This window comes from Erythrolamprus reginae, chromosome 1 (assembly GCF_031021105.1).
Source record: "Erythrolamprus reginae isolate rEryReg1 chromosome 1, rEryReg1.hap1, whole genome shotgun sequence".
In the NCBI taxonomy this organism is placed as follows: Eukaryota; Metazoa; Chordata; class Lepidosauria; order Squamata; family Dipsadidae; genus Erythrolamprus; species Erythrolamprus reginae.
The window spans coordinates 309,121,480-309,142,075 of record NC_091950.1 but is presented as its reverse complement, the minus strand read 5'-3'; the positions used below and the strand labels follow the sequence as shown (position 1 = coordinate 309,142,075).

General features: G+C 37.3%; 1 protein-coding gene across 8 annotated transcripts in view; it reads left to right on the top strand.

Annotated features, from left to right (window-relative positions):
• PTPRK (protein tyrosine phosphatase receptor type K) overlaps window positions 1-20,596 on the top strand; it is a 484,094-nt gene that overhangs the window by 390,113 nt on the left and 73,385 nt on the right. For 5 of the 8 annotated variants that reach the window (XM_070733485.1, XM_070733483.1, XM_070733482.1 and 2 more), the window contains one exon: window positions 13,194-13,332. In XM_070733485.1, the coding sequence (XP_070589586.1) occupies window positions 13,194-13,332 (139 nt within the window). The remainder of the gene's footprint in view (window positions 1-13,193; window positions 13,333-20,596) is intronic. The other 3 variants (XM_070733486.1, XM_070733484.1, XM_070733481.1) reach the window with 1 other exon arrangement.

Sequence of the window (20,596 nt, the reverse complement as noted above, 5' to 3'; positions counted from 1 at the left end):
AATAGTATTACACCATAAATGGGTTTTCGGTTTAATTAATGCTTAGATAATAGAAGGATTACACTGAGCCACATGCATATTTCATCCCTCTGTGCCTGTTTTTTTATTCTGATGATTATACAAAAATCTTTAATACTCATAATGTTACCCATATGTCAACTGGAAATCCCCAGAAATCTGCAAAACTGGGAATGAAAAGGATAGTAATATATTCAGGAAGCTAAATGAAGTCCTAAACCATGTTAGCAGTTGAAGATACTTCAACCGCAGTCCTAATAATTCTAGCTTCTTAACATACAAAATGCTGTTTTTCCACCATTTACCTTATTATATCTGGATCTCTTAAATCATTTAACTGACTGCTTCCTCTCTTTCTCCCTCCCTTAGACAGCTCTTAGATTGAAAGTGTAGCACTGTGGCATCTGTGCTATTGCCCCAAGTGCTATTCCTATGTGTTACAATCAGTACAGCTTTTCCTTAGATTTATGTTTCTGGCATATGGACAGCTGGAAGTCATTTCAAGAGACCATTGCATGTCCTCATTTCTTCAATATAATATCCCCATCCACAAGACATCAATTTAAACGTCTTCCCTTTTTAGAATCATTCATTTGATATTTAATCAGTGCTGTGAAAATGCCATTGAACAGAATAACAGCTATGTTCATACATTAAATTTTTTTTGAATATTGCAGTAAACTGCAAATATTCAGAAGGTAATTTGCTTTACTGACCCTGCTATCCTGATCTTCTGAATGTGCATAGCTATTGTTTTTTGCTTTCTAGATTTTTGCCAACGTTCAGACACTACAGTAATGTAAAATGTAAGAGATTCAAGAATTGTGTGGGTTTATAATATACTTGTTTTTTCACACTTCCACAAATGCATTGTTTCTATGCCAGAAACCTGGAAGTGTTATAAAATCAAAATGGGTATGCCTATGATTTGCATTATGTGGCAAAACTTTATCTGGTTCTGTTCCCCTCCATGCAAATACATTAACTTCTCTGCATTTAATGTCAGTATTATCTGCATAGTTTAAGAGGTTATGGGTAGGTAATTTATTGTAGAATATGTGATATGCCTTTTTGTATGATTTTCTGTGGTTTCAACTGTATTGTTTTGCTGCCTTTATATTATTTTTAACTGTGAGCTATTCAGAGTCATGTATTTAGATGGGCAACTATACAGCATTTGATGAGATTTCTCTTTCTCTGAAAAATAAGCTACTTAGTTCTGTATAGCCCATGTTGTTTTCAAGATCTGGAAAAGAATGATTCATCTTGATTACCCAAAATAATGATACATGTAGTATTCAGTACCAAAGCAAAAACATTTGGTGTTTTGCTTTTGTAGACTGCTGTCTGACGGAATCTTATTTATGTGTTAGATGGTGTTTGGGGGCAGTAACTAAATTTCCATTATGAAAGTGTTTTGCAGAGCCTGAAGTAATAGTTCCATTTGTTTTCTTCACATTATTCCATTTTCCTATTTTTCCTCTTAATTTAATCTTTCACCTTCCCATAATTCATCACACTTCATTAGTTCCCTCTGAGAACAAGCTACATTTCCCCTATACCAGTTCTAGTAAATAGGCTGAAAATTAGATTTTTGTACCTATAACATTCAGTGTCTCTTGTGTTCTGTGGAACTGACGGCATTCCTTCGGCAATGAATCAATCTTCTTTGGAGAAGTTAATGGATAACTTTCCAATTGTTTTATATTAGTCTAATCAGATTTTCTATTTCTAACCATCAAGCTGCTTTTTTTTTTTAGTCCTTTCCCAGTTCTCCTAAATATAATGTCTTATGTGAAGCATTTCTTGCACCATCAATAGATTTGTTTTTTTTAAAAAAAAAATGTTTTTCCATTTAATACTGTACTGATTTTATGCCTTTCCCCATCCTTTAATATATATCTCCTGTAATATGCTAAATAAACTGCTTGGGGAGATGTTGGTCATTTAATTTCAGCTGTGAGCTCAAGTAGGGGAAAATGGTAAATGCCTATAGGATCTTGTTCACTGCTGATAGAGAAAACAAAAACAGTTTAAAAGAAAAGATTAGATTTTAACATTTCTGTAGAATTCATCCCACCATTTCCAAAATGCCTTTTCTAATTTGTCACTTGTAAGGGGCATTTTACTCCAGGAGATAACAAAAACATTTACACATAGTGTGCTTGGGTATAGTAGCTTCATCTCTGTCTGGTTTGGTGCTGCAACCCAACAGGACCGACACAGACTTCAGAGGATAATCAGAACTGCAGAAAAAACAATCGCTGCCAACCTGCCTTCCATTGTATACTGCACGAGTCAAAAAGAGGGCGGGGAAAATATTTACTGACCCCTCACATCCTGGACACAAATTGTTTCAACTGCTACCCTCAAAATGTCACTACAGAGCACTGCACACCAAGACAACTAGACACAAGAACAGTTTTTTTCCGAATGCCATCACTCTACTAAACAAATAATTTCCTCAACACTGTCAGACTTTCTACTAAATCTGCACTTCTATTCTACTAGTTTTTCTCATCATTCCTATCACCCATTTCCTCCCATGTTGACTGTATGACTGTAACTTATTCCTTATATCCTAAGATTTTTATTAATATTGCTTCTTCATTACTTATTTGATCCCTATGACAATCATTAAGTGTTGTACCACATGATTCTTGACAAATGTGTATTTTATTTTATGTATGCTGAGAGCATATGCACCAAGACAAATTCCTTATGTGTCCAATCACACTTGGCCAATAAAAATCTATCTATCTATCTATCTATCTATCTATCTATCTATCTATCTATCTATCTATCTATCTATCTATCTATCTATCTGGTATGCAGGCTATTAAATAAATACAATGTATGATGATTTTTTAAAAAAAAAAATCTGAAGCACAGGAGAAGGGTTTACAAAACCCCTGTATTTTCTATACAGGAAATTTGCCAGCATAAATTTGCATTTTGTTGCTTTTTTTTTTCCTGGTTTATATTACCTTTTTAATATATTACTCATACTTGCCTAAAATGTTCAGATCACATCCTGGTTTCGAAATTCAAATGTCATTTTATCATTCCTTCTCTGAGTCTGCATTATCTATGCAATCTAATCCAGAGGATCCTTTGGGTTTAGAAGAAAGTATAAATCATGAAATATTGGATGAGATGATAGGTGGGTGGATATAATCTAACGCCCAAAATCATAATGTAATTGATGATACACATGGCTGTTTCGGAAAGGCATGGCTTGCAGATAACAAAAAATATGTGAAACCAGATATGTCAGAATGATTTCAAGATGAGACTTTAGTATGCCCGAACACTATTCACAATGTCCTCACTGATTATATTAGGTCAGCAAGATCAACAATCTCTAGACGGATAAGCTTTACAAATCTGTAACTGAATGTATGATGAAGCTTTGAATCTTAATGGTGTCATGTCACCCAAATGCACCTTGGCATTTTGCTTAGAATGTGGAGAAGATACACAACTGTAAATTGCAGGTTTATATAGAATAGAGTGAAAATTGTATCATGAATGAATTCATTATTCTTTCAATTTGCATAGTTTCCATTTCTTCCCAGAACATGGATGTACATTTTTACCATTCAAGACAACATATGCAAGAGATCCAGAGAAGAGTCTGACGGCACATATTATTTTGCAGATTTTACTCTGAACTGCCCAGATGGGAGATCACATAGGAGCCTTAATTTAAATAATTGAGCTTGACATCAGTTGTAGTTAAAATGATGGAGACTCTACTCAAAAAGAGGATAAATCAGCACCTAAAAACAATAACTTATTGGACCCAAATCAGCATGGCTTTACTGAAGGCAAATCATGTCAGACTAATCTCATTGATTTCTTTGACTATGTCACAAAGGTGTTGGATCAAGGTGGTGCCGTGGATATTGCCTATCTGAACTTCAGCAAAGCCTTTGATATGGTTCCACATAAAGAGCTGATAGATAAATTAGTGAAGATTGGACTTAATCCCTGGATAGTTCAATGGATTTGCAACTGGCTGAAGCGTAGACATCAGAGAGTTATTGTTAATGGGGAGTATTCTGAGCAGAGACAAGTTACAAGCGGTGTGCCACAAGAGTCTGTTCTGGGTCCTATTCTTTTTAATATGTTTGTGAGTGACATAGGGGAAGGTTTGGTAGGGAAGGTTTGCCTATTTGCCGATGACTCTAAAGTGTGCAATAGGGTTGATATTCCTGGAGGCATCTGTAATATGGTAAATGATTTAGCTTTACTAGATAAATGGTCAAAGCAATGGAAACTGCAGTTTAATGTTTCCAAATGTAAAATAATGCACTTGGGGAAAAGGAATTGGCAGTTCTGTGTTAGCAAAAACTTCAGAAGAAAAGGATTTAGGGGTAGTGATTTCTGACAGTCTCAAAATGGGTGAACAATGCAGTCAGACGGTAGGGGAAGCTAGTAGGATGCTTGGCTGCATAGCTAGAGGTATAACCAGCAGGAAGAGGGAGATTATGATCCCGCTAAATAGAGTGCTGGGGAGACCACATTTGGAATACTGTGTTCAGTTCTGGAGACCTCACCTACAAAAAGATATTGACAAAATTGAACGGGTCCAAATACGGGCTACAAGAATGGTGGAAGGTCTTAAGCATAAAACGTATCAGGAAAGACTTAATGAACTTCTGTCTGGAGGACAGAAGGAAAAGGGGGGACATGATCGAAACATTTAAATATGTTAAAGGGTTAAATAAGGTCCAGGAGGGAAGTGTTTTTAATAGGAAAGTGAACATAAGAACAAGGGGGCACAATCTGAAGTTAGTTGGGGGAAAGATCAAAAGCAACATGAGACAATATTATTTGACTGAAAGAGTAGTAGATCCTTGGAACAAACTTCCAGCAGACGTGGTAGATAAATCCACAGTAACTGAATTTAAACATGCCTGGAATAAACATATATCCATCCTAAGATAAAATACAGAAAATAGTATAAGGGCAGACTAGATGGACCATGAGGTCTTCTTCTGCCATCTATCTTCTATGTTTCTATAATTCCCCCCCAAAAGGGATTGTGGATAAAGTTAAAAATGTTTCTTTCTTCAAAACAGCTTGAGCCAATTTAAATTCCATTCTACTAAGGTTTTATTAAGGCATGAGCTTTTTAAATTCTGGATCTAGTTTATTGACTACAATCTAGAAAAAATGGAAATATATAAGGTGTCTTTGCATTTCTGTATGTTCCATACTACTCAATGACTTTGTGAGATCTGTAAATTATAATTTTCAAATATTTACCTTCCTCCCTCTATACAAAGTAGTGCATGGTGGTGTACAATCCATAATTATAATGACTTCAATAAATTTTTAAGCCATTAAATCTCAGTTCAAGCAAATGCAGAAAAACCGTGTCTTCTCTGATATCTCTAAATTATAAATGATAGCGGCAACTAGATTCTAATGAAATCTTCTTTCCCTTGTTTAATCAAGTTTCCACTGTGCGTTTTTTTCAAAAAGATGTGCTAATGGATTTGCACTCATCATGAGCAATAGTACCTTAACACAGACTGTTAACACTGTAAGATACAGGATGTTTGACAAAGATAGCGATGATTCGGGTAAGATTTCATGACACAAGCAAGACCAAATAAATATAAGGGCTAGTTTCTTTCTTACAAGAGAGTTGTAAAACAATGTTATCACAGAATAAATATTTCACCATTTTTCAGGAGTGCTGTAACTGAAAAAAAAGGTATACATGTACTCAAAGATGGAGGGAACAGAGAATACATATCAACATATGCAACCAAAAGAATAGAATAAAAATAAAAAGAATAAAAAGAATGTGAGCATCATGTCCACCCTAACATCTCTCCCAATCCACAGTACAAATAAATACTTGACTTGCTTTCCTCAACAGGTCTTTATTTATATGTAGTTATTAAAATTATTTATGTAATTACCCACCAAATTCACAAGTAATGCCTCTGGGTAGCTAACAAAGAGTTAAAAAGATCAAAACAAAATAGCTAATAAAATGTACTGCAATAAAGCACAACCAATGCCAAGGAATAAGAGAAACTTATTCCAATTCCCATGCTGCTATCAGATACATTTATCCAATACTCTGATCCAATATTGAGGGGGGGGGGGATTTTTGCAAATCTTTCTGGGTTTTTATCATATCAAAAGCCAACAAGATTTGAGCCACCTGAATTTTAGGAGATACACTATAGTTTCAGTGACAGAAAAAGCCCACTTACTGGGCCCAGCTAAGTTACATTATTTTACAGAAGCAACCCTTCTGGAGCTTGTGGAACAGACAGAAACTATTTAAGACTGAAGGACCCTCAGTTAATCTTGCCTGAAAGGCTGTAGAGGTAGAGAACTCCAAGGCAGATAGATTCCTCAAAGAACATGTTTATGTGATACATCATATCAGCACAGCTAGTGAAAACCAACTCTTAAAAGTTCCCACGGGTTTTCTCCTAATTAAAAGAGCAAATATTTATCTCCCCAGATGTCACATCATCCAATGAGAATACAGTAGTTGGTTGACAGGGTACTGGGTCACTTCTCTCCTCCCTTAACTGTCATCACCTTGGTTCCTAAAAGAAAACTTTTTGTTTTGACAATTAGTCAGCCTATCTAACCCCCCCCCCCCCCCCTTCTCTGCAGTGGTAAGATTCAACCAGTTCACATAATTTCAGCTGAACCGATTGTTAAATTGCTGGTTGGCCCCACCCTCCCCCTCACTCCTTATCTCCCATCCACCTTGACCAGTTTATTTTATTTTATTTTATTTTTATTTATTTTATTTTATTTATTTATTTATCTATTTATCTATCCATCCATCCATCCATCCATCCATCCATCCTGTTTTTCATGTATAAATTCAATATCAGTCATATAGTTTGACAACTGGATTTGCTATGGAGTTGATATTCACCTATGAGCACATATTATTATATTCCACAGCAGCATCTGTCTGTCTGTCTGTCTGTCTGTCCGTCCGTCCGTCCGTCCGTCCGTCCGTCCGTCCGTCCGTCCGTCCATCCATCCATCCATCCATCCATCCATCCATCCATCCATCCATCCATCCATCTATCTATCTATCTATCTATCTATCTATCTATCTATCTATTTATTAGATTTGTATGCCGCCCCTCTCCGGAGACTCGGAGTGGCTCACAAAAGGAATATAAAATACAAATAAATACAATGATTAAAAAAAGCAAAACAGTTAAAAACCCTTGACTAAAAACACTCACCTGCCTTTGCCACAGCTACCTGATCTCTGCATGGACGAGTGGGCATGTGGTTGATGCTTGGCTTCTAAGCGTCATAGAGGGCAGGGAAGGGAAGTGGCCAGGCTGCCGTGGCCTTTCATTGGGGCACGTGGAGCGAAATGGAGCTCCCCTTGCCACCTCTTCTCCCCTTCCCACCAGGCATGGCAGGGCTTCCTGCTCCTCACTTTCATTGTAATTTGGGAGTATGGCAGAGGGGAGGGCGGAGGAAGGGTATTCCATACTCCCAGGCCTACTGGCTTCTTCAAGGCAGCTCTTGCTCTGCCTTTTGGTATCAATGGTCAAAGATGAGGTTTTTACGGGCGGAAGAGTTTGCCGATGCCCTTGCTTCCCCCAAGCATATTTTTGCCTACCTGATTTCCAGCTCCATTGCATTCCTCCACCATCCTGTTCAGGGAAACAAAACTTTGTTGGAGAAAATGAAGCTACCTGTTATAGCCAGGACCATCTCCACTTAAACAAGCAGCAGCTGTGGTGGCTCCATTGTGCCACACCTTCTGCCAGGAAGCACAATGAGCTACCTGTGTGCACATGGTGCACTTGGAAAGAGCAAGCAAGAGAGAACCTCTGCATGTGTGTGAGAGAGAGAGACAGAAGGAGAATGAACCGGCGATCCAGGCTTCAGCTGAGGCACCCAAATGTCTTGCATCTTGAGTCTATGGAGAGGGGCGGCATACAAATCTTAATAATAATAATAATAATAATAATAATAATAATAATAATAATAATAATAATCAGCAGGGGTGGCTTCTCAGCAGCATGATCACCCCCCTCCCCAGTTAGCCAGCTCCATCTGACCTACTCCCTGAGTCTCACCATTTTCCTTGCCTGCCCCTCAAGCAGTGATAGGCTCTGAAGGACAACAGGACCTCTCATTTTTCCCACAGTGCACCATATTCTTTCTATCTCTGCTTGTCTGCTTGCAAGCGGCAATCCAACTCCAAAATAATGGATGATCTCTCTAGCACAGTGGTTCTCAACCTTTCTAATGCCGCGAACCCTTAATACAGTTCCTCATGTTGTGGTGACCCCCCAACCATAAGTCTAGCACCAATTCTCCCAATAGAGCTTTAAGCTGATTGGCAGGAAGGTCAGAGAGACATCTCCACTGTAAACACCTGATTGGTCACATTGTAAAAATAAGTTCCAAGGTGCCAGAATAGAATCTTTAGTTCCTAACACCATAGTAAATTTGTCTTTTCCCATGGTCTTCGGCGACCCCTGTGAAATTGTCAATCGACCCCCAAAGAGGTCCCAACCCCCAGGTTGAGAACCACTTCTCTAGCAGTTTCCTAGCAATGAGATATGGAGGCTGGATGGTATAAAAAGCCAGATGCTTAGTGGATCTTTTAAGAAGAGGTTTCAATGCTATGAGCAGGAATTTCAATGCTATGGGAAAGAATCATTGATCACTTCCCAATTAGTCATACTTCCAGACCCATGAAACTCTCCTTGAAGGAGAAGGATTAAGCAGATAGATAGCAGAAGCTATGCTGGGAAATGGCCTCTTCAGATCTCCATTGTGCGCATGCCGAAAGGAGACCCAGATAATAATAATAATAATAATAATAATAATAATAATAATAATAATAATAATAATTTATTAGATTTGTATGCCGCCCGTCTCCACAGACTCGGGGCAGAGAGATAACATGACTAGATGTTATTTGGCCATCCCTCTTCCTAGATAAAGTCACTATTTTTTTTTCTTCTGATCTTACCTGGTAGGATGCCCTTAATATCCTTATACAGGACATCGAATTGCAAGAGTCTTATGTATCAAACTGGGAAGGACTCTATTTGCAAGCTGACCCAGGGTAGTTATAAGTTTGGAATTGTAATTCTCATCATCTGTTTGACAGAGGCAGGTCAATAAATCAGTCTTAGGAACTGATCTTTATTACTGTGAGGCGCCCCGAGTCTACGGAGTGGGGCGGCATACAAATCTAATAAATAAATAATAAATAAATAAACTTTTCTAGGTGAGATACCCACCTTATAATAATAAAAATAAAAGAGTTCGATGGGACCTTGGAGGTCTTCTAGTCCAACCCCTTGCTTAGGCAGGAAACCCTACGCTACTTCAGACAAATGGTCGTCCAACATCTTCTTAAAAACTACCAAAGTTGGAGCATTGACAACTTGTGGAGAAAAGCTGTTCCACTAATTAATTGTTCTAACTGTCAGGAATTTCCTCCTTAGTTCTAAGTTGCTTTTCTCCTTGTTTAGTTTCCCCCCATTGCTTCTTGTTCTACCATCAGGTGCTTTGGAAAATAGTTCCAAAGCACCTGATGGTAGAGGTTCTTTGTGGCAACCCCTGAGATACTGCTATCATGTCGCCCCAAGTCTTCTTTTCAGTAAATTAGACATACCCAGTTCCTGCAACCATTCTTCATATGTTTTAGCCTCCAATTTCTTATTCATCATTGTTGCTCTGCTCTGCACTCTTTCTAGAATCTCTTTTTACATCACCAAAACTGAATACAGCATTCCCAATGTGGCTTTACCAAGGCATTATAAAGTGGTGTTAACACTTCACCTGATCTTGATTCTATCTCTCTGTTAATTGCTCTGAAACCTAGTTCTTTTTTTAAATCCTACAGATGAGTACAGGTGTCCCTCAATCTACAACTATTCATTTAATGACTATTCAAAGTTACAGCAACATTGGAAAAAGTCACACGACTGTTCATCACATTTATGACTGTTGCAGCATCCGCATGTTCCCATGATCAAAATTCAGGCACTTGGCAACTGGGCTTATATTTATGACAGGGGCACTTTCCTGGGTTCATGTGAACACATTTCTAACCTTCCCAACTGGCTTCTGACAAGCAAGTTTAATGGGGAAGCTAGATTTGCTTAATGACTGCATGATTCACAGTGTTTAGCCACTGTGGCAAAAACAAATGGGGCAAAACTCACTTAACAACGGCCTTGCTTAGCTATGGAAATTTTGGGCTCAATTATAGCCAAACATCAAGGACTACCTGAATAGTGGCCTCGGATTGTAAGTAAAAGTTTGTTCCAAGGATCTACTACTCTTTCAATAAAATAATATTTTCTCATGTTGCTTTTGATCTTTCCCCCAACTAACTTCAGATTGTGTCCCCTTGTTCTTGCGTTCACTTTCCTATTAAAAACACTTCCCTCCTGGACCTTATTTAGCCCTTTAACATATTTAAATGTTTCGATCATGTCCCCCCTTTTCCTTCTGTCCTCCAGACTAAACAGATTGAGTTCATTAAGTCTTTCCTGATACGTTTTATGCTTAAGACCTTCCACCATTCTTGTAGCCCGTCTTTGGACCCGTTCAATTTTGTCAATATCTTTTTGTAGGTGAGGTCTCCAGAACTGAACACAGTATTCCAAATGTGGTCTCACCAGCATTCTATATAGCGGGATCATAATCTCCCTCTTCCTGCTTGTTATACCTCTAGCTATGCAGCCAAGCATCCTACTTGCTTTCCCTACCGCCTGACTGCACTGTTCACCCATTTTGAGACTGTCAGAAATCACTACCCCTAAATCCTTTTCTTCTGAAGCATTTGCTAACACAGAACTGCCAATACAATACTCAGATTGAGGATTCCTTTTCCCCAAGTGCGTTATTTTACATTTGGAAACATTAAACTGCAGTTTCCATTGCTTTGACTATTTATCTAGTAAAGCTAAATCATTTACCATATTACAGACGCCTCCAGGAATATCAACCCTATTGCAGACTTTAGAGTCATCGGCAAATAGGCAAACCTTCCCTACCAAACCTTCCCCTATGTCACTCACAAACATATTAAAAAGAATTATAAACATATTAAAAAGAATTATAATTCCCAAGTGGCAAGGACATGTTTATAGGAGTCATTGTTCTATTAAAGTACAAATGCTATCAGCATCTAATCTATCTGACTTCTTTTCATAATAGGAAAAGTCTTTTTGAAAGTCCTTAAAAACCTTAAGGTGTGCAGGGACTCATTTGTTGGTTAATTTAATGGCAGGAGATATATTCCTGGCTAATGTGCATTTTAATTATTGTATTCTGTATCTCTAATTTACCTGCAAGCTTTTCTATTTTTCAAATATTTTAACATATTTGGGTGTTGCAGACTCTTCCAGAGTAGTTGCCTTTGTCTGCAGATGAATAAACAGCATACCTTTGTATATGTAGGAGGAAGTACTGCCTTTCAGTTGCTGTTGACTTCCTGATTTTTTAAAAACTCTCAGGAGTTTGGTTTGCAAGGAAAAGAGGTGAACCGTTTTCACCACTTTTAAGTGCTCAGGTATCTATAACGGCAGTTTAGAAACCGGGCATAAATCATTATTTATCCCAAATTTTACATTTTTTCAGAACATAAGGCAATATCTGTACTGCAGTAGCTCATTTACAGGTATTCTGATTTGTTTTGGTATCTCTAATTATTTCATGTATTATTCATGCGCTTGGATAAATGAATAGTATAAAATCAGTTACAAGAAAGGGCATAGAGCCAACTAAAATCTTAATATTGTATCTAGCAAATGAAAGTAATATTTTATATATCTGGGCAGGATAAAACAATGATGGTAAACTTTTTTTCCTTCAGGTGCGGAAAGCACGCGCATGTGATAGCGTGCATGCCCACGCTCATAAATTAATGCCTCCATGCACCCTGCACATGCGCACACAATCCCCCATACTTTCCCATGCATACGCACATGACCTCTCCATGCCCCGTTTTGTGCCTAGCAGGCATCCCTGAAGCCTCTGGAGGCCAGAAACAGCCCATTTAAAACCACCTCTGTCGTCAGGCATGGGGGAATTGAGATATTCCTTCCCCTCCAGGCCTATACAAGTTATGCATGGTATATTTGTGTGCATGTTTGGTTTTTAATAAGGGTTTCTTAGTTATTTTAAATATTAGATTTGTCATATGCAGTTTTATTATTGTTGTTAGCCGCCCAAAGTCTTCGCAGAGGGGTGGCATACAAATCTAATAAATAAAATAAATTTCCAGTCTTCCAGTAGGCCCATTTTCTGCCCTCCCCAGACTCATGGAGACTCACTGTTGTTTTAGAAACATTTAATAGCAGGAAGTTAGATAGATACATAGAAAACTGTCTTTTACTAGCCAAACAGGGAAATTCTCACTTTAACCATTATATGAGAGTAATCTTTTTTTCAGCTTACAGGAAGTACAAGTTAAAGCAGTCCTAGACATTCTTGAGGGAAAATGCATGCAACAACAACAACAACAACAATAATAATAACAACAACAACAACAACAATAATAATAATTTATTAGATGTGTATGCTGCCCCTCTCCGCAGACTCGGGACGGCTCACAACAATAATAATAACAATGTGCAATAATAATAACAATGTGCAATGTAACAATGTATCTGTAATGGCACTTTAGAAACCGGGCATAAATCATTATTTATCCTAAATTTTACATTTTTTCAGAACATAAGGCAATATCTGTACTGCAATAGCTCATTTACAGGTATTCTGTATTTAAAAGAAAGTATCTAAAAACCCGTCATTTAAAAACCATACATCACAAACATACCATACCTAAAACTATATAAGCCTGGGGGAGATGTCTCATAGCACTTAGCACTATACAGCTTCTCTATAAGTGATTTGCAGATGGAAGCATATCGCCCACAACAATCTATGTCTCATTTTACCAACCTTGGAAGGATTGAAGGCTGAGTCAATTTCGAGCCCCATCAGGATCAAACTCCTGGTTATGGGCAGAGTCAGCTTGCAATACTGCATTGTAACCACTGTGGGACCACAGATCTAGTACAGTTTTTCTTCCTGGTCCAGCACTGCATCAATGCAGAGCCCATTTGGAAGGGAAGAATGGTTAAAACAGTTCAAGTAACTTTTAATACCATTTCTCCCAGCAGCTGCAACAGAAGAACCAGAAGTTATTCCTGACCCAGCCAAGCAGACTGATCGTGTAGTGAAAATAGCGGGAATAAGTGCGGGAATCCTTGTCTTTATTCTCATCCTCCTCCTTGTCATATTAATTGTCAAAAAAAGGTAAGTATGGTAAATTTGCCATTTTCTTTTTCTTCAAATAAATAATAAGAAATCTGTCCACAGTTCATTGTAGAAAAATGGTACCAGGGAGAGAGCATCTTTATCAAGAAAAGAAGGTTAGAATCCAATATTCTACCTTAAAAATAAAAAAAATAGTATTGAGTTGTACAAACTGTAAAGACAATGACTGGTGAAATTGAAATAATACCTTTTTACCTTCAGAACATTTCTTATATTTTATTAGGGTTAAGCTGTTTCAATTAGCCCTGTTTATTCTCTTATATTATGAAATGTCTGGCCTACTTAACTTAGAAAATATTTTACAGGCTATGTTACCTTCATTTGTATTTTTATAAGTGATGAAAGTTATAGTTAAAATCACATTACCTTATCATAAATTTTCCATTAGGTTATATAGACCTGCAGACCTTAAAATACCAAATTATATTAGATGGTGTCTCATTTCTTTAAAAAAAAAAACTTAGCCATTTCAAAGTAACAACAAAAATCAATAGCACCACCTCCTGGAAATAGAAGTAATTCTGAAATAAAATTTATATATACAGTACAGTATATGTATATTTTTAAATATCCTTTATTTGTAAGTTTCAAATACTTGGTTAATTGACATGTATTTTCATAATCAACATGTATGACTTAATAAGTAGCTTTCAGATCCTTTTCCCTTACTGTTTCTGTTTCTCTCACACATCTGGATGAGCAAATGGCTGCTTAATATGAAGCTGTTCATGTCAAGTGATCAGTTCCATCTAACCTAGGACTGATGGACAGAGAGCTAGTTCTTTTAAATATCACTTAAAAATCTCTCACATCACCTGCCACTTGTGACCCCTTAACTAGAGAAGATAAAAACCATATGCAGAATTCAGACTATGTATTCTACCATTTGAGCTATTGATGTCTTGCTTCAGAGATCAGTTTTAAAACTATTGTTTTTATTCTAGGCAAGGAAAGAATAAAATTAGGGGTATTTTTGTATCTCTTATCTATGTTAAAGTGAAATGAATTTTCTGTTCCAGTTTTCCAAGTAGGGGAAACAAAACTAGACACTGTGCCTAAAAATCATATTTATGTCTTAATGGTTTCCAATAGAACTTTTTTTAATTATTGCCTTTTTACAATGATTCCCCTGGAGATATATAACATGGAGGAGAAACGTCTGCATTAGAACTCTTAGGTATGCTAATAGTGTTGTGTGTTAGTTAGACACATACGTGATTTCTCCCAATAGTGCTTTCACTTTTTTTTTTCCTGTTGTGTACCTCTGTGCTTAAAAAGAAGTGCTACAAACCAGTTCATGGTAAAAATGATGAGAAATCCACTCGTGCAAATTAAGGGGCAGATCAGTTAGTAGCCGTCGTGCTTTTTAGCTGGACGTTCTCCTTGACAAGTGATGAAGAAATGTGACCACCAGAACTGTAAAGTCAGGCCATGAAAAATGTCCTCGGAATATCAGATAGCCAACAGCTGCTCCTGGGGATGTGACACTTCCTTACAAACCTATCATAATGTCAGCACTCATGCTGACATTTACACCAAACTATTAGACTTTTCTGTGAGGCTAACCTGTGATCAATTATAATGGCTTTCCCACTAGCAGCGCTGAGGACACTGTTAACTTCTAGAAGTTTTACAGCCGCTTACATAGAATAATTGGGCCAGTAGAGTAAGCATTATATTCACAAGTGATCACAGAGATACAGCTCTCATATTCTGGGGGGAAAACATGGCGAAACATATGTGTGTGTAAATAATGAGCTTCCCCAACTCTTTGAGTTTTCCTTTAAGTCCAGCTGAAAAAAATAGACTAGATGTTTTGCAATTCACTTTGCTTAATCCTAAGGAACATCTCTGCTTTGGAGATTGGTAAACTTGCATATACCAGCATTCTGGTGAATTTCAGCTATGATCCTCAGAAAGTTTTCAGTTCTCATTTCATTTCCAGTAGGGAGAACACGTCAACGTTGTTACAAACTACACTTTGCAGAATTGGACAGTTTGTCAACAGTTTCCTAAATTATGTTGGAGGAGTCATTTTGCAGCGGGTGGAATGGGGGTTTATTCCTATTTGAGGAAATCAATTTCAGTGGAAGAGTATTATCAGATGCACGGTCCATTACCCAATCTAGTTCATCAGCATCTCATGTTTAATTTGCATGACATTTTCATAGCTATGTTCCACCTTTCCTAATTTATCATGTCATTAATAAGTTTGCTGACCCTGCAGTGTGTGAACCTTTATCGCATTGATCTATTTCATAATGTGTAGGAATTTTCTCATGAACTCTATTAATTCAGATTAAAAGGAGATGGATGGAAACCTTTCCCATTTGTTACATTAAATAGACAGCAGTTCTTTGTCTAGAATTTTCACCGAAATATTATCGGAGGGCATTAATCGGCCCTGAAAATCCCACATTTTGATTTCTTATTTTAACTGGATTTAGATTTATTTGGTATTGGATTTACATGTTTTTTTCTATGAGTTGATAAACTAACCATAATAAATAAATATTATAATTGATAAACTTACTATAACTAACTATATTAAAAGGTAAAGGATAAAGGAATCCCTGTAGGTTTTACTCTGCTAATTGTAGCCGAGTAACAGTGTTCAACTCTGTTTCTTTAAGCCATTGAGCCAAGTATTGTGTTTTCTCCAAAATAAAACCCTGTGTTATATTTTTAAAAATCCTGAATAAGCTCTTGGCCTTATTGCCATGCACTCAAAAGCCCAATTGGACTTATTATCAAGGGATGTCTTATTTTGGAGGAAACAGGGTAGTATCTATTAATGGAATGGAACGGAATGGAACAGAACAGAATAGAATAGAATAGAATTCTTTATTGGCCAAGTGTGATCTCTCTCTCTCTCTCTCTCTGTATATTAAATTCTTTAACACTGAAACCTAAAACATTGTTGAATTAGGTAGCAATTTTTATCTGATTTTTTTTTTAAGGAGGATAACTCGTGTAATAGAAAAGCCACTCAGTTTCTTTCTTCCCTTCCAAAATAAGCAAGTAAACAGGCATCTTTACACAACACCAGTATGCAGAAAATGGTGAAAAGATTCAGTCAGATGTGCATTATGGGGAAAACCACTAACTGGACCCCTTCTCTACTTGATCATACCACTCCATAGTAGCCACTTTCACCTAAATCTAGTAAAAATAGCTTGCAAAAGAGATAATTGAAAATAAAAACTTCAATTTATTCCCCTTCAATGTTTAGCTGCCACCATTCTTAGCTTTGTCTGTTGTCTTTGTCTTTTCATAAGCAGAGTGAGCATATAGTCATAAGCAGCGGTGGGCTACTAGCCGGAACGCTAAATTGCACTTGCTGGTGCAGCCCGTAAGTGCTTATGGGGCCAGCGTGATTTTTCTTCTGCACCTGTGCAGGTAGCAAAATCACACAGGGAGCTGCAAGTACACCCGTGTTTCAGTGGGGGTTTTTGCTTCCACGCATGCCGAAACACGCGCGCACCTGCGGTTCTGTGCACAATTTTGCTACCTCCACAGGTGCAGAAGCAAAATCGCACTGGCCCCGCAAGCACTTACGAGCTGCAGCGGCGAGCGCAATTTAGCATTCTGGCTAGTAGCCTACCGCTACTACCGCTACTAGGCTAGCACACTACCTTCAAGATCCCTTCACCATTCAAGAGACATTTGGAGATGGAGATAGATGGATAAGCCATTTGTGTGAGCAGCTCCCCATTGGATTCTTACAGAGATTATAATGATGTTCAGTACTTAAATTTATCTCGAGTGTCACCCATTTTTCAAGCAGCGTTTTACATGGAACTACAAAAAAACCCAAAAAAAAACCCTAGTATCTTTTCTAGCATAAGTGGAAGTTTGAATCCATTTACATTACTAACATTTCCTACCATGGCCTACATATACATAAGCATATATTTTCTTACTTTAGCTTCAACCCACTGGTTCCTGTGATACTTGATTTTTGCATGAAGCTTTTTCTTCTCCTTCTGACTAGAACTGATATCACTGGTCAAAAATATCCATCCAGGGCTCCATTTTAATTGGGTTCTTATGGAATCCATTATCCTGTGAATTAGGAAAACATGTCTTATATTTTTGCTGAATAAAGAAATTTCTTTATATACATAGCAGCACATAAACACAATGGTGTTAGAAAACACTTTCTGCTTTAACCCTAAGTGCTTAGCTAGTGTATTTCAGGTGTTATAGAATAATTATATTGATTATAATTCTGTACATACATATTAGAGATTCCATTATGTGGTATCCCTTTTGATACATCAACATTTTAGCAAACTCGGAAAAATGCTTCTGAATCTCACACAGATAGTTTTTTAAATTTGAACTAATGGGGGAAAACATTGATTGGTAAGCACTTATGTATGATTTCACAAATCATAGATGTTCTTATGCTTTGCCTTATCATTTTGTACATACTTTGAAGTGGATAGAAACTCTATTAGCTACTATAGAGTTTTATAAAGTTATATAGCTTAATTTTAAGAAAAGGGATACTGCATCTCTTGAGTAGTAAATACTGTGTTTTTTAACCATTGTTGAAATATTTCCAAATGTACATCATCTCCTTCCATTTGTTTATTTCTCATTTTTGAAGCTAAGTATGCATATATCAACATTTTCAGTTTTAAAGATTTTAAAACAGCAGCTGTGTGTGTATATATGGTTTTAATATGCACACCCTTCTACTGTAGAATGCCAGTACATTGGCTGCATTCATACATAATAGTAAGCCTCTGTTCTGGTCGTGTTTTTAATTCCTTCCCGCCCGCCCCCCTTTTTTTTGGATGAGCTGTAGTTGCCTGGTTCGCACATAACACAAATGCTATAATGGCTTTATTTGCACATTATTCATCTGAAAACCTATAAAACATTATGGCTTAGCAAAAAATTGTGCCTGTATTTCTGTACGTAATTATCTTGCAGTAGATGTTGGTTTACCTGTTTCTGCCACTAGTAGTCTTTGAGTTTGTACGCTAAAAGAGAAAAGAAGGAAAGTGAACTTTAGAGCACAAGAACTGTACACAGCTGTTTTGTATTTCATAGCATTTAGATAGTTACCAATCATCACATTTATGCTGCATGCCGAACTAACATAACCCAATTTGGTTTCCTTTCCCCCCCCCCTACAATAAATGAAGTGTTGGCATGTCATTTTCCTCTAGTGAACTCCCTCTGTTATTGAAATCATTTTTTTTAATATCCTAACATATTTTTTTTAATTGCATGGCTCTGTAAGGCTAATCAGTGCATGAGCAAAATTGTAATGCCAACAAAGAAAACATGAATTTTTAATTTTTTTTTAAAACGCACATTTCTCTGCTTTATTGAATGTGAGAGTCATGCTTTTCATTCACCATTGCTTCTTTTTTCCCACTGTCTGTGATTTGCTTGCCAGGAGGAGCTACTATTCTTACTCCTACTACCTGTAAGTAGAAACGGGTGACTTTACTTCTTTTATATGTTTTGAAGATGCAGTATCCCTTTTCATTTTTTTTAAAAAAAGTCTAGAAATAGGATTAATATTTTACTAATACTTCCCGCATCATTTTAGGTGTTTTTATAGAGCCACATATAATTTTAGGTGTTTGCTTTATTTTTTTAAAGGTTATTGTATTCTAATTGGATGTAGATTGTCAACACGGGTGAAATACTCCTGGTTTGTTTGTGCCTGTCAGTCGTTGGATAGCTGGTCATGAAGTTAGAACAAGGCTCTGTCCGGACACCACCATTTGGGGTTTTTTACCCTCTGTGCATGTACAGAACGCTTTGCGTATGTCCAGAGGGTAAAAGAACCCAAATGGTGGCATCTGGGTGGGCAGAGCCTTGTGCTGCCTTTGCGACTGGCTCCCTGAGGACCGACAAGCAAGAGTGAACCAGGAGCATTTCACCCCTGTTACCAACACATGGACTCTTTTATTAAATATATCTCCACTGTGTATTTTCAATCTAAAATCAAGCTTCAGCTCCATCCTGTGTAGGCTTAGATGTCTAAACATTATCTTTTGATGAGAAGACTGTACTCCATCTTATTTTATAGAATTGATATGGAAGTATACCCATTCACTCAAAGGATTTACCATTCAAAAAGGAAACAAATGACTGCACCCATTTCCAACAATAGAATTATTTGGGTTTCACAGTGAAAAGTGTGATTCCTACTTTATTCACTGGGAGAATTAGATCCAACTGGTCACCTTTTGATAATATTTGTTACATAAAAATGAACACATTTACCTCAGTTCCTTCTTCTCTAATGTTTCTCTTCAATTGCTGGCTGCTTTTTACATTTCTCCTCGGCTATAAAAATATCCTGTTCCCACTCTATAGCTAGAAGTAAATACAGATGATCCTTGACCACAATTGAGTCCAAAATATGTGTTGCTAAGTGAAACGTTTGTTCAATGAATGCTGTTCCATTTTACGTCATTTTGTGCCACCATTGTTCAGTGAATCACTATAGTTTGTTTATTTATTTATCTATCTATCTATCTATCTATCTATCTATCTATCTATCTATCTATTTATTTATTTATTTATTTATTGGATTTGTATGCCGCACCTCCCCTTATTATAAAACCAAACATACATGCAAAGATACCATGCGTAAATGTAAGGCCTAGGGGGAAAGAATATCTCAGTTCTTTCTGACGGCAGAGGTGGGTTTTAAAAAGCTTACGAAAGGCAAGGAGGGTGGGGGCAATTCTAATCTCTGGGGGGAGTTGGTTCCAAAGGACCAGGGCCGTTACAGAAAAGGCTCTTCCCCTGGGTCCCCCCAAACAACATTGTTTAGTTGACGGGGCCCGGAGAAGGTCCACTCTGTGGGACCTAACTGGTCGCTGGGATTCGTGCAGCAGAAGGTGGTCCCTGAGTTGTTAAGTTAGTAATACGGGTGTTCAGTGAATCTGGCTTTCCCATTGACTTTGCTTTGTAAAAGGGTCACAAAAAGGGATCACATGACACTACAACCATCATAAATAGGAGTCCGTTTCCATATGTCTGAATTTTGATCACATGACCATGAGTATGCTGCAATGGTTGTAAAGGTGAAGAGCGGTCATAAGTTACTTTTTTCAGTGCTGCTATAACTTTGAACAATAACTAAATGAACTGTTGTAAGTCAAGGACTACCTATAGTAATACAAGGAGGTGGCAAATTATTTTCTATTTTCTTACATCTCTTTGCTCCCAACCACCATAATCCAGTGATGTTCAGGAAAGGGAA